Source organism: Pseudonaja textilis, chromosome 13 (genome assembly GCF_049901715.1).
Source record: "Pseudonaja textilis isolate UNSWEBS1 chromosome 13, rPseTex1.2, whole genome shotgun sequence".
Classification (NCBI taxonomy): Eukaryota; Metazoa; Chordata; class Lepidosauria; order Squamata; family Elapidae; genus Pseudonaja; species Pseudonaja textilis.
Genome location: NC_142002.1, coordinates 16,547,349 through 16,571,675, shown reverse-complemented (window position 1 = coordinate 16,571,675; position 24,327 = coordinate 16,547,349). Strand labels below are relative to the sequence as shown.

At 44.8% G+C, this 24,327-nt stretch overlaps 1 protein-coding gene across 8 annotated transcripts in view; it reads left to right on the top strand.

The window, feature by feature from the left end:
* The window catches only part of CELF6 (CUGBP Elav-like family member 6), a 149,036-nt gene that overhangs the window by 45,420 nt on the left and 79,289 nt on the right, over positions 1-24,327 (top strand). Inside the window, exon 1 of one of the 8 annotated variants that reach the window (XM_087941501.1) lies at positions 16,634-17,002. The exons of 6 other annotated variants lie outside the window; for them this stretch is intronic. In XM_087941501.1, coding sequence (XP_087797627.1) covers positions 16,916-17,002 — 87 coding nt within the window. In that variant the 5' untranslated portion in view covers positions 16,634-16,915. Of the gene's footprint in view, positions 1-16,633; positions 17,003-24,327 lie in introns of those variants that run through there. One more of the 8 variants, XM_087941500.1, reaches the window with a different exon arrangement.

The window sequence follows — 24,327 nt, the reverse complement described above, 5'->3', positions numbered from 1 at the left end:
ATTCTACTGACTTCCAATGGTTCAATCCTGACTGACTCAAAGTTGATTCAGCCTTCCATTCTTCCTAGGTGGGTAAAATGAGGACCCAGATTGGTGTGGGGGGACATAGGTTGAGTCTCTAAACCACTTAGAGAAGGCAGTAAAGCACGGTGAAGCAGTATACAAGTCTAAGTGCTATTGCTATTTATTTATTTTATCTCCAGTGAAAGCAGTGACTGGAGCCGTGCCTCTCGCAGGTTGCAGAGGCTGAAAAAAAATGAAATGCTTCTAATCTCTAAATGAAAGAATCAAGTAGTAGGGAATGGGTTCTATGACCTGTTGCACGTTAGAGCAGACAGCGTAAAAATGGGTGGAAGGAACAGCCTTGTCTGCAGAAGGGAGCTTTCTTTCCATTCAAGTGGAAAATAATAATAACCTTTTTTGTTCAGGTGGTTCTATGAATGGTTTGATTAGTGCTTTTGAACCAGTGATGAAGCTTTCTTTGATGGGTGCTTGGGGACCAGGAGTCTGATATTGAAGAAGAGAATAATAGGAAAGGTGTGGTCGCCCTCACTAATGTCGTTGGTCACCCAAGCTATGCAGAAGAGAAGGAGTAGTTTTGTTGGGAGGTCTTTCCAAACATCCTTCTCTTAGCTACAAGATCAAAAATAAATGCCCCTTCTTTCCATTTTTTAAAAAAGAAAAGATGGTGTCTTAAGCCTAATACTCAGTTAAACCCATTTTAAGACTTTTGTCCATCTAAATAGGGACATATGTGCAAAGCCAGACTTAACTTTCAAGCTAACAAAAGCTATAGTCCTATCTCCATCCTATATACATACATACATACATACATACATACATACATACATACATACAGGATGGAGATAGGACTATAGCTTTGGTATATATATATATATATGGATAGGGAACATATTTCTTCCATCCTTTCGGAATAGAATTTGGCATGACTCAATGAAACTGAGGCTGTGGATACACTGCAGACACACACAAAAGCAGAGCTTCGCACTGCATGCATTTATGGCAGTTAATGGACGGATGCTGCTATTCTTTTCAATTATCTGGAAACCATATTCAGAGTAATTGTGTGTCCAAGCATCACAAAACCAGGGAGGTTTAAAAGAATTGTGTTGAACACGCCATAATGGACCATCTCTCATAGCCTGCTCATTCAAAACAGGTCCACATATTATATTAAGCCAAAGAAAGCCCAACAGATCACATACCCCCCCGCGCGCGCACACACACACACACACACACACACACACACACAGGTTCCTCACACAGTGTGTCGCTGAATTTGATTTCCTGCCTTTTCTCGTGTCTTCAGGACACCTGATGTGAAGATGCGGGACAACCGAGAAGATGGAGTTTTGATTTGATTCCGTAATGCCGGCCTGACATTTCTATGCGGTTCGGATTTTTTTTTTTCACTTGAAAACATATGGTCTTTCCAACGGTAGCCAGGGTTAAAAGACAAAGAGATAATTGGAAAAAAAAAATGCTGGGCAGTACAGTGTAATCCATCTTCATCCGTGGATTTGGTTCGCTATATATTTGTGTTAGTAATGTCACTCTAATGCTAAAAGGCTGGCCAGGAGCTCCGGCACAGAATGTTGTTTTCAGCACCACGGACAGCAGCCTCGTTTCCGAGCTCTTTTCGGGGAAAACCAACTTTGGCCAATTTCTAGGCACACAATGGACAGATCAGCTTGTTTGATGGCTTCAGTTAGAATTGGGTGCACAAAAGCGGCTGTGTCTATTGTCATGGATGTGTAGCTTGGCAACAGGTTTTAGGAATCCACCAGGTTGGTGGGAAGAGCCACGAGTTTGTCCATGGAAGTTAAGAGTTAATTTAATGGGATACTTCCAAGGGAGAATCTATGCCTTGTTTTGCATCGGAAACAACGAAGACCCTTGTCTTGTGGTTGGTCTCTAAGAAGCCACGGGACTGTTACTGGGTTTAGGAAATGTCAGGTCACTGAATGTTGTGAGGATCTAGTCACCCTTACACTAATTACAGAGGCGAACGATTCTACCCTGGCCATGCTAATGAATTGGAAACGGGACTTGGTGTACCATGAAGTGACTCAAGCAATCATTTCTAGAAACAAAATTCAGCCTGGGGGAATACCTCATTTGAGTGATGCATAAACATTGAGGGTTTAGGAGTTTTTTGTTTTTTTTTAAAAATGCACATACAAAAAAATAAATTCTCCTCTCTTCCTAAGGACCCTTTAAAAAATATGACAGAATGAGAAAAGGGCAATTGAATTCTTTTTAAAAAAAAAATATTCCGATGCAACACGGACAAAGGCCATCCCCAGTTGGAAGCAGTAATAGGATGGCCTTCGTAGCTCCTGATTAAAACATGTCTTGTTAGTAGGGGATTATGGAAAGACGGCGACTGTAAACCTTGTCTGTTGCTGATTAACTACAATGGAGATTTCGTAGCGCTGCCAAAGGGAACAACTGCCTGTCTCATTAGGACTTGCAAAAGTGCTTGTTTTTACTGTAGCATATCCAAGGCTTCTACTAATTGGAATTATTGTTCATTTGTTTATATAACAACCTTAAGTGCAAGCTCTTCATCACATCTTATAGATGGGAGAATCCTGGCTATCCAAATCTACATCTTCCAGTAATTTTTTTTGCTTTGTTTTTGTTTTTAAATGTACCTAAATTCCAGCCAGGAACTTAGGCCTTCCTGGCAACCGGATCAGATGAGAGCTGGGCTTTGCCAAAAAGGAAGAGAAGGAAGATTTATGAATGTTATGTCTAGAGGCCAACTCCTTGGATGTGACCGTCATTATTCTCTAATCCTGTCCACTGTAAAAAAAAAAAAAAAAAAGACAGAATAGCCTAAAATCAATAATCAGTCATGAGTTTGGAAAGAGTTGTGGCAAAATAGGCTTAGGCTTAAATCTATCCACCTGCTTTAGAGTTTAGTAGTGTAGAATTCTACTGTTATTTTTTTTTATTTACTTAATTTCCCCCCTTCCACTTGTATTATTTTTATAAATAACTCAAATCTGTGAACGTACCTAATATTCTGTCCTCCTCTTATTTTCTCCATGACAATAACTTTTTGAGGTGGGCGAGGCTGAGAGAATGACTGGCCCAAAACTGGCTATTGTGCCTAAAGCGGGGCTGGAATTCACAGTCTCCTGGCGATTGGCCCAAAGTCACCCCGACTTTCATCCTAGCCCCGTTTTAGTGGGACTGGAACTCCCACTTTCCTGGTTACTAGCCCAGTGCCTCCACCACTGGACCAAACTGGGGAATGCAATCTTAAGAGGCCTTAGTAAAGAGACGAAGCTTCCATTGACTGGGAACATTTGTTCCAGTTCTTCTCTAACAGTCAATCTATATTTTGCAATATTGGGTGTAGTTCTAAGTGCCCTATCGGGAAGAGCATCAGGGTGGCAGGAAGAGGGGTGAGGCTAAAAGCCATCTCCAATGAGAAACTGCCACGTTCCTTTGACCCACCTAGTACCCATGTAAGGACAGGTGAGATGAAAACCAGCAGATCTCTGGCTATAGAAGGCCATTATGTAACCAGCCCAAGGCTGCCAAAGCTACCCATCAGTTAATTTGAAAGGACAGGAAGAAGATACCTAGAGTTTTAGGTAGAACAAGCTTCTGGTTTCTACGCACTGCTGTGAGTGATCAACGGTTGTGTGTGTTAGGTTTTATTCTTGTCTGCAGTAAAGACTCTAATCCAGCCAACTCATGACTAGCAGTCTTCTCCCAGGTCTGTCCAAGAACTCAACTAAGGCTTAAACATCTGGCAATCTGTCATTTACTGTCATTTGCTGGGCGTGAAGTCTAACTTCCGCGTGCTGCTAAAATTAACTGTAAAGAGGATTTCACCGGGTTAATAGCTCCCTGGTTTAAATCTATTGTGTGAAGGGAACCAATCAGACTTAGGACTGAATGGGGATTTATACCCATAGCTCTTCTGTTCGCTAACCACTACACTCCGACAACATCTGAGTAACTCAAGCTCCTAGGAAGTTCTCGGTTGCACAATAAAGTCAAACACAGACATTTTTTTTCCTCAGAGGAAAAGAGTTGCTTTAATAGATGGGCAGCATATACATTTCATAAAAAAAACCAATACATAGCTAGTCAGATGCATTGAGATCCATTGCCTGCCCTTTATGGAATAACAAAATGACCGCACTGGAAGGGACTGTGGAGATGTTCTAGTCCAACCCCCTACTCAAGCAAGTGACTCTATAACATTTCAGACAAGTGGTTGTCCAGTGTCTTCATAAAAACTTCCAGTGTTGGAGCAATTGCAACTTCTAGAGGCAAGTCGTTCCACTGATTAATTGTTCTCACTGTTGGGAAAATTTCTCCTCAGTTCTAGGTTGCTTCTCTCCTTGATGAGTTTCCATCTATTGTTCCTTGTCCTGCCTTCTGTTGCTCTGGGGAATAAATTGATCCCCTCTTCTTGGTTGGCTGCCCTTCAAATATTGGAAGAGTGCTATCATGTCATCCCTAGTTCATCTTCTTGGTTCTTAAGCAGAGATTCATGACTTTTGGGTGGGGGCAATAGTCAGGCTTTCCTTATAAGTGGTGGGCCACCCTGCATAGAGAATACACACTCACACGCACGCACACACACACACATACACCTGTTGCATTTTATTAAAATACAAAAGTTGTGGGTGCTTCATCACTGGAGGTTTTTAAGAAGAGACTGGACAGCCATTTGTCTGGAATTCTATATAGGGTTTCCTGCTTGAGCTGCGGGTTGGATTAGATGACCTTCGAGGTCCCTTCCAACTCTGTGATATTGTGCTATGTCACTCACCTCAAATTGCATAAGTTCCTGTGCTCAGGAAGGGGATTGGATTAGAATAGAACAGAGTCACAGAACTGGAAGGGACCTTGGAGGTCTTCTAGTCCAACCCTCTGCCTAGGCAGGAAACCCTACACCACTTCAAACAAAGGATTATTCAATCTCTTCTTAAAACCTTCCAGTGTTGGAGCATTTGCAACTTCTGGAGGCAAGTTGTTCCACTGATTAATTGTTCCAACTGTCAGGAAATTTTTATAAAAAAGATGTTGAGACTCTAGAAAAAGTGCAGAGAGGAGCAACCAGGATGATTAGGGGACTGGAGGCTAAAACATACGATGAACGGTTGCAGGAACTGGGCCTGGCTAGTAGATAGATAGATAGATAGATAGATGATATAAATAGAATACTTTATTGGCCAAGTGTGATTGGACACACAAGGAATTTGTCTTGGTGTAAATACTCTCAGTATACATAAAAGAAAAGAGACATTTGTCAAGAGTTGAGAATCATAAGATATGACCCTTGGTAGTCATAGGGTACAATAGCAATCAAATCATACTAGGAAACAGACAATATAAATTGTAAGTATACAAGTGACAAAGTTACAATCATAGTAAAGAGAAGGAACAGGGGAGACATGATAGCAGCGTTCCAATATTTGAGGAGCTGCCACAGGGAGGAGGAAGGGGTCAAGCTGTTTTCCAAAGCATCTTTGAAGGCCAGACAAGGAATATTGGCTGGAAACTGAACAAGGAGAGATTCAACCTGGAAATAAGGAGAAATTTTCTGACAGGGAGAACCATCCACCCATGGAACAGAAGTTTCCCTCGGAAGTTATGGGAGCTTCATCCCTGGAGGCTTTCAAGAAGAAGAAGAAGAAGAAATTTCTCCTTAGTTCTAGGTTGCTTCTCTCTTTGATCAGTTTCTTCTTCTTGATTAGGACTAGGACATCTTCAAGGTCCTTCTCAGCTCTATTCTGAATTGAATTCCTCGAGCCAACTCCCTTTCTCTTCCAGACGCTTCAAAACTCACGGTTTGGGAGCCACTTTGAGAAGCGTTCTTGGGAGGGGGCGATCCCAAAGCTTTTCCCCATAAAGCAGTTTTAAGCAATGCAAATCCAGCCCTGTTTGGAAACCACTTGAGATAGATCAAGCCCAGCGATTGCTCTCTCTCTTGCAAGGCAGGGAAGGCCTTTAATTGACTAGACAGTTCAAAGAGGCAATTAGAGCAGCGGTTACATTTCTGCCTCTCTTGCAATCATTTGCTGATTACATATGCAAAATATTTAACACGATTATTTATAAGGCAAGGCGAAGTTGGTTATTACGGGTGGCAGATAAGAGATCATCCGAGTTGGAAGGGACCTTGTAGGTCATCTAGTCCAACCCCCTCCCCCTCCCTACACCTGACACCATTTCTGACCAATGGCAGTCCAATCTCTTCTTGCCCTCGACTTGCCCGCCACCGCTGAGCCCAACATTTCTGTTGCTAAACGAGACGTTTCATTCAGGGAGCTTTGCCCCATTTTATGACCTGTCTCATAACAGTTGTTCAGTGAATCACTCCCGTTGTTAAGTCAGTGAGGTGGTCGTTAAGTGAATTTGCTCATCAGAAGGTCACAAAAGGGGATCCCATAACCGTGGGACATTGCAACCGTCATAAACATGAGTCATTTGCCAAGCACCTGAATTTTGATCACATCACCAAGGGGATTCTGCAACGGTCATAAGTGTGAAGCTACTGATAACAGGGCCAAGCCCAAAGTGGGCGGGACAGTCCAGCTACCCCCCACCGCTCTCCCTTCCTCTCTCCTTACCTTTCTCCCTCCCTCTCTCTCCCTTCCTCCCTCCATTTCTCTCTCTCTCTTTTTCCCTCCCTCCCCCTCTCTCCCTCTCTCTCCCTGCCTCCCTCTCCCTCTCTTCCTCCTTCCCTTTCTCTCTTTCTCTCTCTCTCCTTTTCCTTCCCTCCCCCTCTGCCTCCCCCTCTCTTCCTCCCTCTCTCCCTCTCTCTCCCTCCCTTTCTCTCTTTCTCCTTCTCCTTCCCTCCCTCCCTCTCTCCCTCTCCCTCCCTCCCTCCCTCCCTCTTTCTCTCTTTCTCTCTCTCTTTCTTCTATCCTCCCTCCCTCTTCCTCAGTCCCTCTCTCTCTATCCTTCTCCTTTCCTGCCTCCCTTTCTCTCTCTCTCTCCTTCCCTCCCTCCTTCCCTTTCTCTTCTCTCTCTCTCTCTCTCCTTCTCCCTCCCTCCCTCCCTTTCTCTCTTTCTCTCTCTCCTTCTCCCTCCCTCCCTCTCCCTCCCTCCCTCTCTCCCTCCCTCCCCTCTCTCTCTCCACTGTGTCTTCTTCTGTTTCTCATGCCTTTTTTCTCCTCGTCTTCAAACTGACCGCCTGAACACGGAGGCCTCTCCCCGTGAAGCTGAGGGCTGCAGGTGACCCATCCTGAGGCTGTTCCTCCAAGAGCCAAGCCCTGGGCTCGCTCTTTCCTTGATGGCAACCCCTGGTCAGAGCAGGCCTGCTTTTACACCCCTCCGAAGGATCGGCGGAAAGAGGTTATATAACAGGCTGTCCCGGTGTGTGCGTGTGATTGTCGTGCGCACAAGTACACACGCGGCCGAGAGACGCCTTGAGCAGAAGCTGTCTTTGGCAGTCCTGCTGGATGCCTCCGTTGCCGGGTGACGCCGAGAAACCCAACATTTGCCCTGCCCTGACCTCTCTGTTTATGTAATGGCCTTGCTTCCCCCTCCGACTTCCTCTCCTATCCATCTTCCTCTTCCAGATGGAGTCGACAGATCCTCCCTGCGCCTCCTGACGAAAGGCAGAAAGGGAGACAGGAGAGGGCAGCTCAAGCAAAAATCAAAGTACAATAAAACCCTGTCCTTCCTGTTGCTCTCTTCCCTGATTGGGAATAAAAAAGGCCAAGTTATTCCCTGGAACGCAGCAAGGAAAGCCAGGCGCACTTCTGACTTTCTCTCTCCTCCAGATCCTCCAGGGTGGGCAGTAGAAGACCTTAATTGGACTTAGAAATGTTGGGTTGAAAGATTGGATAGGATGTTTATATGCATATATGTATTGTCACAGTATTGTTCAATTAGTAATAGTATTATGTATAAACGGAAAAACCCAACGAAGTGTTGAAAGAAAGAAAGAAAGAAAGAAAGAAAGAAAGAAAGAAAGAAAGAAAGAAAGAAAGAAAGAAAGAAAGACAGAAAGACAGAAAGAAAGAAAGACAGAAAGAAAGAAAGACAGACAGAAAGAAAAAGACAGAAAGACAGAAAGAAAGAAAGAAAGGCAGACAGAAAGAAAGAAAGACAGAAAGAAAGACAGACAGAAAGAAAAAAAGAAAGGAAGGAAGGAAGGAAGGAAGAAAGAAAGAAAGAAAGAAAGAAAGAAAGAAAGAAAGAAAGAAAGAAAGAAAGAAAGAAAGAAAGATAGATGATAGATAGATAGATAGATAGATAGATAGATAGATAGATAGATAGATAGATAGATAGATAGATAGATAGATTAGTCTTGCTTCCAACCTAACTCCCCTCTGTCGGGCTTTGTGCTTCTGACAGTGGCTCTGTCTCAAAGTCAGGGCATCCTCCTTTTGCGACCGCCTGACCAGCATAGTCAACAGAGTTAGGGGTGAAGCCAGATTCCCCGCACAGCTGGATTACTCACTGATCACTTGCAGCCCTCCGCTTAAACAATGGCAGCCAAACTCCCAAATGTTTCCCTCTGCTAGCTTGGCAATGCGGTTTGTTTAGCTTTGGCTTCGAAAGGCTCCTTTCGCATCCACTCTGAGCTTGGCTGTTACTTTGCAGAGGTTTCATTACCCAATTAGGTAACATCATCAGAGCGGATGGTGTTACCCTAGTAACCATGGCGCCGTGAGGAGGGGTGGGGGGGGGCGCGCCGTGGTTAGAGTGCAGTATTGCAGGATGACTCTGTCGACTGCCAGCAGTTCGATTCTGACTGGCTCGAGGTGGACTCGGCCTTCCGTCCTTTCCGAGGTGGGTAAAATGAGGAGCCCGATGGTTGAGGGCAAGAGGCCGACTCTGTAAACCGCTTCGAGGGGGCTGGAAAGGACTGGGAAGCTGAATATAAGCGCTATTGCAATTGCTATTTATTCCTTCCTTCCTTAGCAGGATAATTTTCCTGAAAAACCCATTCTCTCGCCTCCGATTGAATGAGAAAGGATAGCGGGGGGAAGATAATTGTTTGGCTTAGCACCGTTTTTTTTTTCATAACGCGGCACTCTTCACTCTCGTCCTGCTGGTTAAAAATTCCAGGCTTTTCGTTTGGATGACAATGCAGCTTAAACTCACACACACACACACACACACGCACACACACACACACCAATGCCTATTCTGTCCTGTCCAATAGAGACACTGTGTTTTGAGACCTTACGGAGGGTAAAGGGGGGAAAAAAATAAAAATAAACTGGAGCTGGCACTCAGTAGCCCAGTTTTCTTTTTTTTTTGGCAGAGAACCAATCCCCGAAAATGCTTAACATCATGATTAATTTGGGAAAGGAGGAAGGCAGTGATTATGCATGTTCTCAGTTTCCTAGGATACTGGGGAGGAATTTCATTTTAATCTTTATTTTAGAAACCCGCCTGGTGGCATGAAGTTATCTTTCTTTTTCTCCTGGTTATCTTTCTTTCTTTCGCTTTTTGCTTTTTTGTTTTGCCAGATTTTTTAAAACAGACTCTCTCTCCATCCGAGGCCTTCCAGGTGGGGCTCAGGGGCTTTGGATCCATTTGAGCAACTTTCTAGGGCGGGTGACCCCCCTCCTGCCGTTTGGAGAATACAGGTAGTCCTCATTTAGTGACCATTCAAAGGTACGATGCCATGGGTAAACTATAGAGCGGTAGCTGGATACCCGTGCTTTGTGACGAAACTTTGTGATCGGACTATGTAGCAGAAGTTTGGTTCACAATCCGTTGGCTCAGTGGTGGTCGGTGATTGAAACACATAAGGGAATATCGCTCCCGCCGCCTTGAGTCCGGAAGCAGTTCCATAGGTGGAAGGCATAGACATTTTAGGTAGGGTAGCGGCATTTAGTACCATAAGGAGCCCCAGGCCTCTCCTGAGTTTGGTCTGCCAGTTTGAACTGAGATAACGGAATGTGAGGCAATTGGCAGTTGGAACAGAGTTCTTTTCCGGTGAGGGGGGGGAGTAGAACTCCTTAGCATCAGAGCGTGTTAATTGCTGTATAAGAAATACTAATGAAATACTAATGATCCGATGGTCATTTTGAAAAACCCTTTCTTAGCAAGCAGTCGTAAGTGTGAAAAATGGTCATAAGTCACTTTTTTCAGTGCCATTGTAGCTTTGAATGGTCACTCCACACAAGCAAAGTACCAGCAAAGGAGGGGAAAACATCTCCAGAGAGGTTCCTGAGACAGGAAGTCTAGTCCTGTCAAGAATGTAATAAGGGTTAACGGAGGGGCAGTTTCTGTCAGCAACACCAGAATGTTTCCTTCCTACCTTCCTTACAGGATTAGGCCAGTAATTTCTTCTAATTACCGGTTCTCCGAACTTCTTAGAATGTTAACAACCGGTTCTAGAGAATAGGTATGAACTGGTAGAATCCCACCGCTGCTATAAAGGATGATTCTATTCATTGGCTCAAAAAACATAACTCATAGAACTGTTGCTAGCAACATGGGCTTATATATATATATATGCTATTCAGCTTTGTTCGGGTATTTTCCCACGTCATTATAGTTGTGCTTTTAAAGTTGTAGCAACGTTTTGGCAGAATCTCATCTGCCATGATCAGGCTTCTGTATTGAAACATTTTTTCTGTGTTTAAACATTGCTACAACTTTAAAAGCACAACTACAATGACGTGGGAAAATACCCGAACAAAGCTGAATACCATACATGTAAGTACCCGCGAAAACTTAAGAAAACAAATATATATATATATGGTATTCAGCTTTGTTCGGGTATTTTCCCACGTCATTATAGTTGTGCTTTTAAAGTTGTAGCGACGTTTCGGCAGAATCTTACGACTGTTGCAGCATCCCCACAGTCACGAGAGGCCAGGCGAGGAGATACGTGCCTCGATGTGAGTGATGTTGAATTGGCCACACCCAGCCAATCACATGACCACCAAGCCACGGCCACCAACTGAGCCACGCCCACAGAACCGGTCGTTAAAAAAAATCGAATCCCACCCCCGCTTTATAGTAAAGGCAGAGAACATCGGCACAGATTAAATCCAGATACGTTCTGTGATGACTTCCATGCGTGTATAAACCGGAATTCCTCGAGGCATCTTCACCCACTGGTAGTTTCACATGGAAATTCTTGCAGTGGAATTCTTGCAACCTGAGATTCTACCACTTGGCCTGATGACGGTTTGAAAATCGTGGTGTCTCTTATCTCCAGCTCTCTTTACCAAGACCTCCCTCCAACACATTACAGGATGCATGAAGAGACCGAGATGGTAGACGGATCCTCCACTCCCCATTTGAGCCAGATTTACTCCGTGCCAGGAAGCGTGTTTAGACAACTGCCTTCTGTTGCAGAACTTCCCGCTCAGGCTGGGTATATAGGAGATCATTTTCCATCCTGGATCCTTCACACTTCGTTTCAGGTTTTTCTCTGTAGCTCCTGTGGTTTCAACTTTTTTGCTCGTCTAACGGCAGGACCTGGATTTTCAGCCTGGCATTTGGGTTAATTCTCTGCAAATTCAAGGGGATGGGGAAACAAAGCAACTCTGGATATTATTAAGGGTATTGCTAAAATTTCTCCAAGGAGTCGGAGCAGGCCCAGTGGCTCCCGTTCATTAATTAAATCAAATGATATTTATTTCATTATTTGTGTGCGTCTCCTAACTTCAGTTCTGAAGTTGAAGTTACCGAAACCTGCCTTTCTTTTATTTTGCCTCTTGACTGGGATTTCCCAACTTCAAACATTTCCGCGTAAGGACTTCAACTCCTACAATTCCACTGCCATCGTAGCCATTGCTGATAATTCTGGGAATTGGAGTCCACTCCAATTGCCAAGGCTGCTCTACATCCTTTGGGTGACTGGCCTCCTTCTGCCCATCTGTGCCACTTAGGCATCACTCTCGATTGTTTTGCCTAAATCTGTTTTCTAAAGCCGTTAGAAGTGAACGTTGCAATATAACAAATCAGAGCAGCAACTTTAAAATGGGTGGACTTCTCCTCCAGCAAAGGAAGGAAGGGAAGGAAGGAAGGAAAAAAGGAAGGAAGGAAGGAAGATGGAGAGAGAAGGGAGAGAGAGGAAGGAAGGAAGGAAGGAAGGAAGGAAGGAAGGAAGGAAGGAAGGAAGGAAGGAAGGAAGGAAGGAAGATGGAGAGAGAAGGAGAGAGGAAGGAAGGAAGGAAGGAAGGAAGGAAGGAAGGAAGGAAGGAAGGAAGGAAGAGAGGAAGGACGGAAGGAAAAGGAAGGAAGGAAGATGGAGAGGAAGGAAGGAACTAAGATGGAGAGAGAAGAAGAAAGAAGGAAGGAAGGAAACAGAGAGAGGGAAGGAAGAAAGATAGGAAGGAAAAAAGGAAGGAAGGAATTTGGAGAGAGAAGGAGAGAGGAAGAAGGAAGGAAACAGAGAGAGGGAAGGAAGGAAAAAGGAAGGAAGGAAATGGAGAGAGAAGGAGAGAGGAAGGAAGGAAGGAAGGAAGGAAGGAAGGAAGGAAACAGAGAGAGGAAAGGAAGAAAGATAGGAAGGAAAAAAGGAAGGAAGGAATTTGGGAGAGAAGGGAGAGAGGAAAGAAGGAAGGAAACAGAGAGAGGAAGGAAGGAAAAAGGAAGGAAGGAAAATGGAGAGAGAAGGGAGAGAGGAAGGAAGGGAGGGAGGGAGGAAGGAAGGAAGGAAAATGGAGAGAGAAGGGAGAGAGGAAGGAAGGGAGGGAGGAAGGAAGGAAGGAAGGAAAATGGAGAAGAAGGGAGAGAGGAAGGAAGGAAGGAAAGGAAGGAAGGAAGGAAGGAAGGAAGGAAGGAAGGAAGGAAGGAAGGAAGGAAGGAAGGAAGGAGAGGAAGGAAGGAAGGAAGGAAGGAAGGAAGGTAGAAAGGTAGGTACTGGCTAACATAGCTTAGTGATTTTTTTGTGCTTACAACCATTGTTGCATCCCCTTGGTCATGCGATTTACATTCACATGCTTGACAACAGACTCACATTTATGACCATCCTGTGAACAACTTTTGCAACCATCTGACAAGCAAAGCGAATGGAGAAGCCCAATTCACATAACCACCAATGTTACTAGTCTAAGAACCGCAGCGACCCACTTATCGCGCATGACGAGAAAACTCACCAAATGGGGCAAAACTCACCGAACAAAGTTTCTCACTTTAACAACATGAAATTTTGGGCTGAGTTGCGATCCTAGGTTGAGGACTGCCCATAGTTTCACTGGGAACCCTTTGGGAGTTGAAAGCGATTTTCCCATCCTCTTGGCTGCCAATCAAAAGAAGGACCGAGGTTGGCGTTAAGATGAAACTCAACGGTAATGAAGGCTGCGCTTCCTGCATTAAGCAACGCCAAAGACCTGCAGCCAAGGTTAAAAGCATTATATTTGCACCAGTTCAAGGCTGGGCAAAGGACAATGGGAACAGATGCCTGCATTTAAATCAAAGAGCAAATAAGACCTTTTTCTTCCTCTTTAGATAAAGTGGCCTCTAGAGGAAAGAAAATGGTTCTGGAGTGTAGAAAAATAAAATAGCGGAATTCTAAATTTGCCACCAAGGTTTCAGGTATGAATTCCTGTCTGTCAAAAGTAACTGGGTGTGTGTGTGTTGATTCATCTTTAATGGGTTTTTAAGAAGAAAGAAAATTTATGCAAAAGAAGTGATGGAATGAGGGTGAGGATAGAAAGAGAGAATGAGAAACATCTGATCTCTTGGAAAAAAGAATAATTAGCTTTACCTAACACACACACAGGCACACACACACACACACAGGTTAAAGTTTTTAGAGCTGCGTTCCTGAGACGTGTTTCGTTGAGTTCATTTTTGTGCACATGGGTGGCTTAGTGTGTGTGTGTGTGTGTGTGTGTGTGTGGTTGAATGAAGTCTCTTTGGCCAGTACACAGTTCACAAATATGATCCAATGGAACACAGGAACCAGGAAAAAGGATCAAGGGCCACAGAAATTGTGCGTTCTACCCCTTCGGGTGCCCTCTCTGTTCCCATCTTCCTGGTCTGGTCTCCATCCCCACACCCTCCTCCCCTTCTGCCAACTCCAGAATCAGATAACAACAGATAATCAGAACCTTGTAGGTCATCTAGTCCACCCCCCCCCACCCAAGCGGGAGACCCTACACCATTTCTGACAAATGGCAGTCCAACCTCTTCTTGAAAGCCTCAAGTGATGACGCTCCCACAACTTCCGAGGGCAACTTCTGTTCCATGGGTTGATGGCTCTCACTATCAGAAAATTCCTCCTTATTTCCAGGTTGAATCTCTCCTTGTTCAGTTTCCATCCATTATTCCTTGTCTGGCCTTTGGGGGCTTTAGAAAATAGCTTGACCCCCTTCCTCCTCTCTGGGGCAGCCCCTCAAATATTGGAAGACTGCTCTCCTGTCTCCTCTGGTCCTTCTCTTCCTTAGACCAGCCAGGCCCCGTTCCTGCAACCGTTCTTCATATGTTTTAGTCTCCAGTCCCCTAATCATCCTGGTTGCTCTTCTCTGTACTTTTTCTAGAGTCTCAACATCTTTTTTGTAATGTGGTCCCTTTTGTTGTTGCTGTTGTTAGTTGCGAAGTCATATCCGACCCATTGCAACCCCATGGACAATGTTCCTCCAGGCCTCCCTGTCCTCTAGAGTCCTTCTGGAGTCCATTTAAGCTCACGCCAACTGACTGCTTCCATGACTCCATCCAGCCACCTCCTTCTCTGCTGCCCCCTTCTTCTTCTATTGCCCTCCATCGTTCCCAGCATTCGGCTCTTCTCCAGGGAGTCCTTCCTTCTCATGAGGTGGCCAAAGTCTTTGAGTTTCATCTCTGGGATCTGGCCTTTTCAAGAGCAGCCAGGGTTGATCTTCTCTAGAACTGACCGGTTGGATCACCTTTCAGTCCGAAGGACTCACAGGATTCTTCTCCAGCACCATAATTCGAAGGCCTCCATTTTTTGATGCTCAGCCTTCCTTAAGGCCCAACTTTCACAGCTGTACATTGCAACTGGAAAAATCATAGCCTTGACCCTACGCACTTTTGTTGGCAGGGTTACAATTATTAGGGTTAAAATTAAAATTAATGTTATGCTTAAAATCCTACAAGCTAAGCTCCAGCAGTATGCAGATCGAGAACTATCAGAAGTACAGGGTGGGTTTCGAAGAGGCAGATGAACTAGAGATCAAATTGCTAACATATGCTGGATCATGGAGAAAGCTTGGGAGTTCCACAAAAACATCTACTTCTGCTTTATTGACTATGCTAAAGCCTTTGATTGTGTGGATCACAACCAATTGTGGCAAGTTCTTAAAGAGATGGGAGTAGCAGACCATCTTATTTGTCTCTTGAGAAACCTACATGGGGGTCAAGAAGCAGCAGTGACAACTGGACGAATCCCTAAAGAAGACCAAATGGTCATCTCCGTTTGGTAGTCTCAAAACATAGGCAGGTGTAACATCTGCCCAGCCCATCTCAGGTTTCTCAAATGGGCATTTCCTGCAACCAGAATTGGGAGAGAGGAAATAGATTTTAAGATTAGGGATAGGATTAGAGGCTCTCAGTCCTTCTAATCTAGACTAGGCCATCTAAGGTAGGTTTGGGTCTAATTAAAATGTTGGTTGTGACTCAGGGAGATCATGTAGAAACCAGGGTTGGAGACAGAGAGAGAATGAAGAAGGAAAACAGACAGAAGGGTAGAGGGAAAGAGAAAAAGAGAGGGAAGGGAAAGAAAGAGAAAGAAAGAAAAGGAGAGGGAGAAAAGGAGAAAGAGAGTATGAGAGAGAGAGAAGAGAGAAAGAAAGAGAGAGGGAAAGTGAGAGGAAGGTAGAAAGAGAATGAGAGGGAAAAAAGAAACGGTAAGTATGAGAGAGAGAGAGAACAAAAGAAAGAGAAAGAGAGAGAGAATGAAAGAGAAAGAGAAGAAAAGAGAGAAGAGAGAAGGAAAGTGAGAGGAAGAAAAAGAGAATGAGAGGGAGAAAGAGGGGCGTATGAGAGATAGAACAAGAGAGAGGAGAGAGAGGAGAGGGAGAGGAAGAAAAAGAGAATGAGAGAGAACAAAGAGAAGAGAAAGAGAGAGAGAGAATGAAAAAGAGAAAGAAAGAAAGAGAGAGAGGAAAGTGAGAGGAAGAAAAAAGAGAATGAGAGGGAGAAAGAGAGGTCATATGAGAGAGAACAAGAGAGAGGAAATGAGAGATAGGGAAAGTGAGAGGAAGAAAAAAAGAGAATGAGAGGGAGAAAGAGGGCGTATGAGAGAGAGAACAAGAGAGAGGAAATGAGAGAGAGAGAAAGTGAGAGGAAGAAAAAAGAGAATGAGAGAGAACAAGAGAAAGAAGAGAGAGAGAACAAAAGAAAGAGAAAGAGAGAGAGGGAATGAAAGAGAGAGAGAGGGAAAGTGAGAGGAAGTTAGAAAGAGAGGATGAGAGGAAGAAAAAGAAACGGTAAGTATGGGAGAGAGAATACAAGAGAAAGGGAGAGAGGGAATGAAAGAGAAAGAGAGGAAATGAGAGAGAGGGAAAGTGAGAGGAAGAAAAAAAGAGAAGGAGAGAGAAGGCGAGAAAAGAAAGAGAGAACTAGAGAGAGAGAGAGAACGTGCATGAAAGAGGGAAGGAGAGAGAGAGGGAATGGAGGGGGGCTTTCCCTCCTCCAACGGAGCCAGCTGCTGCTCGCCGCTGGGCCACGCCGGGCGCGCTCTTCCCCACGCCCACTCTCCCCCTCCCCCACCCCTGCCAGGCGCTGACACGGTGATGTATTCAGCAGCACAGCCAGCTCACTGTCTCCGTCTGGGTGCGCGTCTGTGTGCGAGCGTGTGCAAGTGTGTGTGAGAGCGTGCCTGCGTGTGTCTGCGTGCGTGTGTGTGTGTGTGTGTGTGTGCGCGAGAGAGAGAGAGAGAGAGAAAGTGAGCGAGTGTGTGGGCGCCTATGTGCCTCTGTCTCCTCTCGCTGACTCCGAAAAGCAGCGGTGGCAGCCGAAGGAGCTCGGGACCATGCAGCTGCCCCAGCTCCTGGTCCCCCCTCCCAGCCGGGTCCCCCTTGTTTGGATGCCCGCCGGCTCCAACTTCCTCTGTGTCGAGGTAAGCTCGGGCTTTTTTTTGTGGCTTCCTCCTTCTCTCTCTGCCTTTGTCTGTTTCTCTTGTGGCCTTTGTCTGGAATCCGAAGGCGAGCCCAGCCAACCCAACCCAACCCAACCCAACTCAACCCTTCCTTCCTTCCTTCCTTCCTTCCTTCCTTCCTTCCTTCCTTCCTTCCTTCCTTCCCTCCCTTCCTTCCTTCCTTCTTTCCTTCCTTCCTTCCCTCTCTTCCTTCCCTCCCTTCTTTCCTTCCTTCCTTCCCCATCGCTCTCCTCTCTTCCCTCCCTCCCTTCTTCTCTTCCTTCCCCATCAGCTCTTCCTCTCTGCTTATTGGAGATGCCTGCCCTTCCGCCTGGCATCAGGAGGAGATCTGCCAGGTGGCACAGCCCCTCTGGAGAGAACCTTGTCCAATTGGGGCGAGAACCACCCTCTCATGGGTGGGTGAGGGGTGGAGGGAGGATCCCACGAAAGGAAAAGGGAGGAAGAGAGAGGTTGGGACCCGCCAACCCGCCCTGGCAAATTGGCTGGGTGTTTTAGGGGAGGAGATTGTCTTCGGATGCCGGGGGTGGAGGATGCTAGCTGGCATGGCTCCCCCTCCCCCCCTTAAGCCGGACCCTCCACCAGCGAGGGAGGGAGGAGGGCTTGTCTGCCTGTATTGTGGGCCACATGTCTCCCGGAGTCCGTCTCCGGCGTGAGAAGGGGCCGATGTTTTGAACGCATGCTGGGTTGGCCATTGAGTATTTTTTTTTTCCATTTATTTTTATTTTTGTGCACAGAGGTGGAGATCGGTCAGGTGTGGACGGGTGGCAGCCACTTGGGGGGAGGAGGAGGAGGAGGGGGAGGGTACATGTGGTGAGGTGAGCAAGAACGGTCCTTTGGCCTTGGCTTGCTAGGATTGGCACGAGGGGAGCGAGCCCCCTCCCGGGTAGGTGTGGCCGAGGCCAGGTCTCTCCCTCTCGAGTTAAAATGGAGGCCCTGGGAGTTGAGATGGTTGAACCAGAGCTGCCACTCAGCTTCCCTGGACCACTCTGAACTGCTCCTCCTCCTCCTCCTCCTCCTCAGCTGGCATCTGCCAGCCCCACCCGCTGCCAGCCAGTTCCACGGGGGAGGAAAGAGACGGGAGCTGGGAGGACGGTGTGACTGAAGGGTGGAAGGGAAAACGGCAGGCAGGAAGAGCAAGAAATCCCTCTCGTCAAATCCTTCTGATCCATAGCAGTAGGGTGGGATCAGAAGGAGGAGGTTTGGGCACAGCCAGGGACAACTTTGGGGCTGTGCGATAGCAAGGAAGAGTCAGGGGAGAGAATTCATTTTCCACAATGGAATTCTCCCTTCCTTCCACATCTGTTTCGACCCCCTAAAATCACTCCTTTCCCTCTCACCACCTTCACGTCCATCCATATTGGATCCAACCTGAGAGCCACCGCCATTCCCACAAAATTAATAATAATAAAAAGACCAGGAAGATTGAAACAGGCTTCCCATTTTAGTTTAGAACCTCTCTTAATTTTTGCAGTCAACACCAAGATCCACGTCTCCGTTGAGTTTGTACCGAAATGTTGAGTTTGTACCGAAACGTTGAGTTTGTACCAAAATGTTGAGTTTGTACCTAAACTTGGCTAATGTAAGGTTGGGTAAATGGTACTTCGGTGTCTTTGGTACCAATCTTAGTGGGTGGCAGTGAAAAAGGGTCTTTGTTGCTGAGCTATATAATACGATTTATTCATCTGGGCACCTGATGTCCTACGAAGAGAGTAACTGTGTTTAGGGATTTGGGTCTTGTGTGGACCCGGCTATGAATATGAATACAGGTAGTCCTTGACTTACGATCACCTGAGCCCAAAATTTCTGCTGCTAAACTTGAATAAAATGAAATGTTATTAATAAATGAAAGGCCCATTATATGACCTTTCTCCTCACGTTTATTAAGTGAATCGCTGCAAAGCGTCAACTCATAAAACAGTCCTGCACCTAGTTTTGAAGTTTGGCTCGAGACTCATGATTTAATTTGGGGGGAGGGGGGTTGTTGCTGGGAATCCTGGCATTAAGTTAGTCACATGGTCATTAAGTGAATCCCAGGACACTGCAACCATCCTAAATGTGAGTCAATTGCCAAGCATCTAAATTTTGTGACTGTGGGGATACCGCAATGGTTGCGAGTGCGAAAAAGGGATCATAGTAAGTCACTTTTTCCAGTGGCGTTGTAAATTGGAGCAGTCACAAAATAAACAGTTGTAAGTTGAGGGCTGCCTGTAAGTTTTGCTGGGGCGTATTAGTTTGATGAATTTGCTGGCATCACTCTGGTTTGTGATTTATGTGCTTATAAAAAAAAAACCAACCCCAGATATTCCAGCTGTCATTTGTATTGGCGGTCCCTATTACTACTCTATCGATCTGAAAACAACTCGTGTTTCATTTGTCCAAATATTAGCCAGAAAAGCAATGCCCTGTGTAGCTATTCCTCATAAACAATGACATTACTTTGTCCGTAACCTTGTAAAGCTTTGATATAAAATTGGCACCACGTTTCACAAACAATAGCTTCTTCTTCTTTTTTAACTGATCCTCGTGTCAAATTTTAGGTCGATCCATCCCAGACATCACTTCCCTTGCGTGCATGTTATTATGAGCCAATTTTGAGTGTACAGTGGCTCTTACATGACATTTGCTCTCTTCTAATCACTGCCAAAGATTATTGGAAGATTAGATACATTCTGATTAGATACATTCTGATCAGGTAGGTCAGCTAAGAAAGAAGAGTTTGGGTGGCCTTTTGAGAGATGCAAGATTCAGGAATGAGATTGAGTGGGTCAAAGAAGCAACTTTATGTATAACTTTGCTTAATAAGTGTATAGGCAATAACTGAGGGATCCTTGATGCTCTCTGAGTTTGGTTCAACAAACTAAGAGCAGAGAGCATCAAGAACTCATTTCAATGGTGAGCTACAGATGTTCTCCTTTATAGATAGCTGTTCTTAACATTTTGTTTCTTTGGTTCATGTGGATATTCTTTTCTGTTTTATGTAAGAGCACACCGAAAGTCCTGCATCCAGTCTTGATCACCACACTATAAAAAAGATGTTGAGACTCTAGAAAAAGTGCAGAGAAGAGCAACCAGGAGGATTAGGGGACTGGAGACTAAAACATATGAAGAACGGTTGCAGGAACTGGGCCTGGCTAGTCTAGTGAAGAGAAGGACCAAGGGAGACATGATAGCAGTGTTTCAATTTTTGAGGGGCTGCCACAGAGAGGAGGAGGGGGTCAAGCTATTTTCTGAAGGACCTGAAGGCCAGACGAGGAATAATGGATGGAAGCTGAACAAGGAGAGATTCAACCTGGAAATAAGGAGAAATTTTCTGACAGTGAGAACAATCAACCCATGGAAGAGAAGTTGCCTTCAGAAGTTATGGGGGCTTCATCACTGGAGACTTTCAAGAAGAGATTTGTCACAAATGGTGTAGGGTCTTCTGCTTGGGTGTGGAGTTGGACGAGATGACCTACAAGGTCCCTTCCAACTCTGTTAATCTAATTTAAATCTAATGTGCAAAGTAAATTCATACAGCACGCAGGGCCATCACAAACATTTAACCTTGAGAGATATGGAAATAACACCCTTTGTACAAAGCAAACCATGGGGCTTAAATTCCCAGAGATAATGGGCGAAGGCTGGAATGAATAAAATATGGACTTGGTCTATCCAGCTCTTCTTGTGTCTTTAAGCTTTTCCTTGGCTCCAGCGATGTCGAAGAAAAATGGCTTAGGAAAGGGAAAGGATGGTCTTGGTCAACATCTCCTCATCTGCTCAGTCTCTCCCATCCTAACTCATTACATCTCCAAGACGAGACTGCCTAGATGAGCCAAGTGTCTGCAGAAAAACATCTGGAGATAAGATATTGGGTCCATCACATTTGGACCTTCTAGATAAGCGACATAGGGGTAGGATTTGAGGGACCAACAGTGAAAAGACCAGGTCCATCATGTCTTCGCCATAGATATATTCCCCAAAGAGAAGCACAGTGATAGAATAAGTCATGGAGAAAGGGGTGAGGTTACTAATAGGGGGTAATGATGTCTTGACTTCCTGTAAAACAGGATGAAGAAATATCCGGTCTGCAAGCAGCCATTGCTCTTCTAGTCTAAATTCCATCAGGACGAAGAACAGGTGGGTTTTGCATTTTGGCAGGCCAGCTCAGATGTAGAAATTCAAGATGGGTGATTCCAAATTGCTGGCATTGCATCTGAGAAGAACCTTGGGGCTTGGTTGACTGCAAGCTAAGTATGAGTCAGCAGTGTGAAGCAGAGATGAGAAAAGGGAGCAGAACCGAGAATGCTAGCGCTTCTTCTAGTTTGGTCGAATTCCACCTAAGGTCATTGTATCCAGATTTGGGGCCCTGGACTCAGCAGGAAGGTTGACAGATGACATGTGTCAAGAAGAGGTGGTTTCACTACGGGTTGCAGAGCCTGGCATGTGAACCGAACGAGGTTGCATGGAGGTCAGCTCAATAGGGATGCAGGGAACTGGATGCAGCAGTCAGCATCTTGGAATGGGACAGTGGTCTCCAGAAGAGGCTGTGGATATCAATGGCAGAGATGCATAAATGCTGACATTCTCTTAAGGCAGTGCTTTTTAAAGTCTGTTAAACTTTATTTATTTATTTGATTTGTCAACCGCTTACAAGGTAATAGATATAAGTATAAACCTGAGTAGGAATACAGGAAATAGGTACGAATAAATGGGGACAATAGGACAGGGATGGTAGGCACGGTGGTGCACTTATGTACACCCGTAACGTCACAGATATAAGTCGTATTCTACTAAGTGATCTTAGAGTTAGGTTGTAGTCATTCAGACTATGAAATTTCCTGCAGCAAAAATCTGATAAATACCCCAAGTCAAAGCTGTGTATGTGAAATGAATCCTGGAGGGCAACTTGCCTAGTGTTGACATTCCGATCTCAGAATGTGCACCGTACATATATGTACCAGGCAGAACACAAACATCAGTCAGGCCAAAACCTTGGCCTGTTTCATACCCCACATATTAAGCCATTATGTGGGAAATTCATGGTTTGACATTCACAAGTGTTGGTTGGCTTAGTGCACTAGATAACACCATCCGTCACTCTCGGATTATAAATGTGGACAAAGAACAACGGAACAAGTCAATAGAATCTTCTTCTCCAACCTGAATCTTAGAAGGACTATAATTTCCAGACATCCCAGACACCTGATCCAATTTGCCAACTTCTAGAAGATGGGAGTTAGTTGGGCACATATGGGCATCAAACTTTCAACTATAGGATGAGTCTTGTCGATGTTCACTTATGCATTCAATAATAATAATAGCAGTACATTTTCTCACTCATGCTTTCAAGAGGTGAGAACTAACACAATTCGTTTCTTTTTTTGTTGTTATTCCTCTACATTGTTGTTAAGGACATTTATTGTTTCAGGGAAGAAATTCTTGAGTTCTCATTTTCACTTGTTGTACGTGCACCAGATGCTTAACTGAGTTACCAAATAAGCTCATTATACAGAGTCGAGAGAGTACATTGAATAATAAATGAAGAAAACAGGCTTAGTTTCCATCAAATGGAAGACACCCCCCCCCCAAAAAAAAACCCCACCCCAATCAAGCTTAAAACTTACCAGGTTTTGCATGCGAGGTCGCTTATTTTAGCCACCGGGATTTTAACTAAACTGATGTACAGTATATACCCAGTACAACATAATATAGGTGTTACAATTGGCAAGATGGTGGAATTCAAATATTGGTTGGAAAAAACTGTTGATTAGAAAAGGACCTTCTGCTTCCCTGAAGGGGTTGCATGTATATTGTATCTTCATACCTCATTTAATACACAGGTACAATTTATCTTGTTTATTAATACAGAGATAGAAAGGTTTCCTGGTGCTTTGTAGGGGAAGGAATGGCAGAATCTGAGGTTGGAGTTAAAAGAGGGATCAGCCTAGAATCTCAACATAGTCACAAGTGAATGAAATCCAACCTCCCTTGAATTCTGTTGACCCTTGTCTAACATTGAGCAGGGCTTAACCATACATTGAGAGAATTCCTATCCATAGAAATAAATCAGTTTCATTGGACCTACACATGTGGAACCGATCTTTAATGCCCTGGACAATATTGTCCAGGCCAAATGAACACCTGGATTGGAAAAACAAAAACCCATGAACTTCAGACTTTGCAGATTGCGTCTCTGGCAATGAAAATTATTTAATGTAGATTAGTTATCCATTACAGTAATGCCCTTGTTAAGCACATATCATAATAGCCCTGGAAAGAACAGCAAAGAAATCCCTGCTCTGCATGTTTGCAAGTGAAGAGAGCTTTTGTTTGTTTTACTTAGTGTTAATGCCCATCTTAAAAATCCATATAGCTGGGGGGAAAAAAAATAAAGAAAAAAGCAGCACAAGAAGAGTCTTACAACAGAGGATGTCAGAGGCCTTTCGAAAGTCTCGTTACCAACCATTGTATATTTTACATCTGCCATTTGAAAGGAAGTGCAAAGAAGTCATCCTGTTCTTTGCCTTTAGAGTTAAAGCAATCTAACCAATTTTGGGCTGATTGAAGGGGGGGCGGGAAAGCTGGCTCTAATGAGATGGGAGATCACCAGAAACTGCCACAATTAGATTGGGGAAAAAAAATAGCCTGAAATGCACAACTATTTCTGCAGTATTGCTAAGAAAACATGGACGTGTAGAGGCAGTCAGTCAAAGCTGAGCTTGACTGAAAAAGGCTTTACATTATATTTCAAAAGCAATAAGCACTTAGACTTATATAGCACTTTGCAGGACTTTTAAGTGATTTACAGAGTTGGCCTATTGCCCCCAACCATTTGGGTCCTCATTTTACCAACTTCGAAAGATGGAAGGCTGAGTCTACCTTGAGCTGCAGTGGGCAGAGTTTGTCTGGCAATGCTGGAAGGGAAGGGAAGGAAGGAGATAGAGAGGGGGGAAGGAAGGAGGGAGGGAGGAAGGAAGGAAGGAAGGAAGGAAGGAAGGAAGGAAGGAAGGAAGGAAGGAAGGAAGGAAGGAAGGAAGGAAGGAAAATAGCAATAGCACTTAGACTTATATACTGCTTTACAGTGCTTTACAGCCCTCTCTAAGCTGTTTGCAGATTGGCCTCTCGCCCCCAACAATCTGGGTCCTCACTTTATGGACATCGGAAGGATGGAAGGCCGAGTCAACCTTGAGCCAGTCAAAATCAAACTCGAGACTGTTGTTGAATGCTGCATTCTAACCACTGGGAGGGAGGGAAGGAAGGAAGGAAGGAAGGAAGGAAGGAAGGAAGGAAGGAAGGAAGGAAGGAAG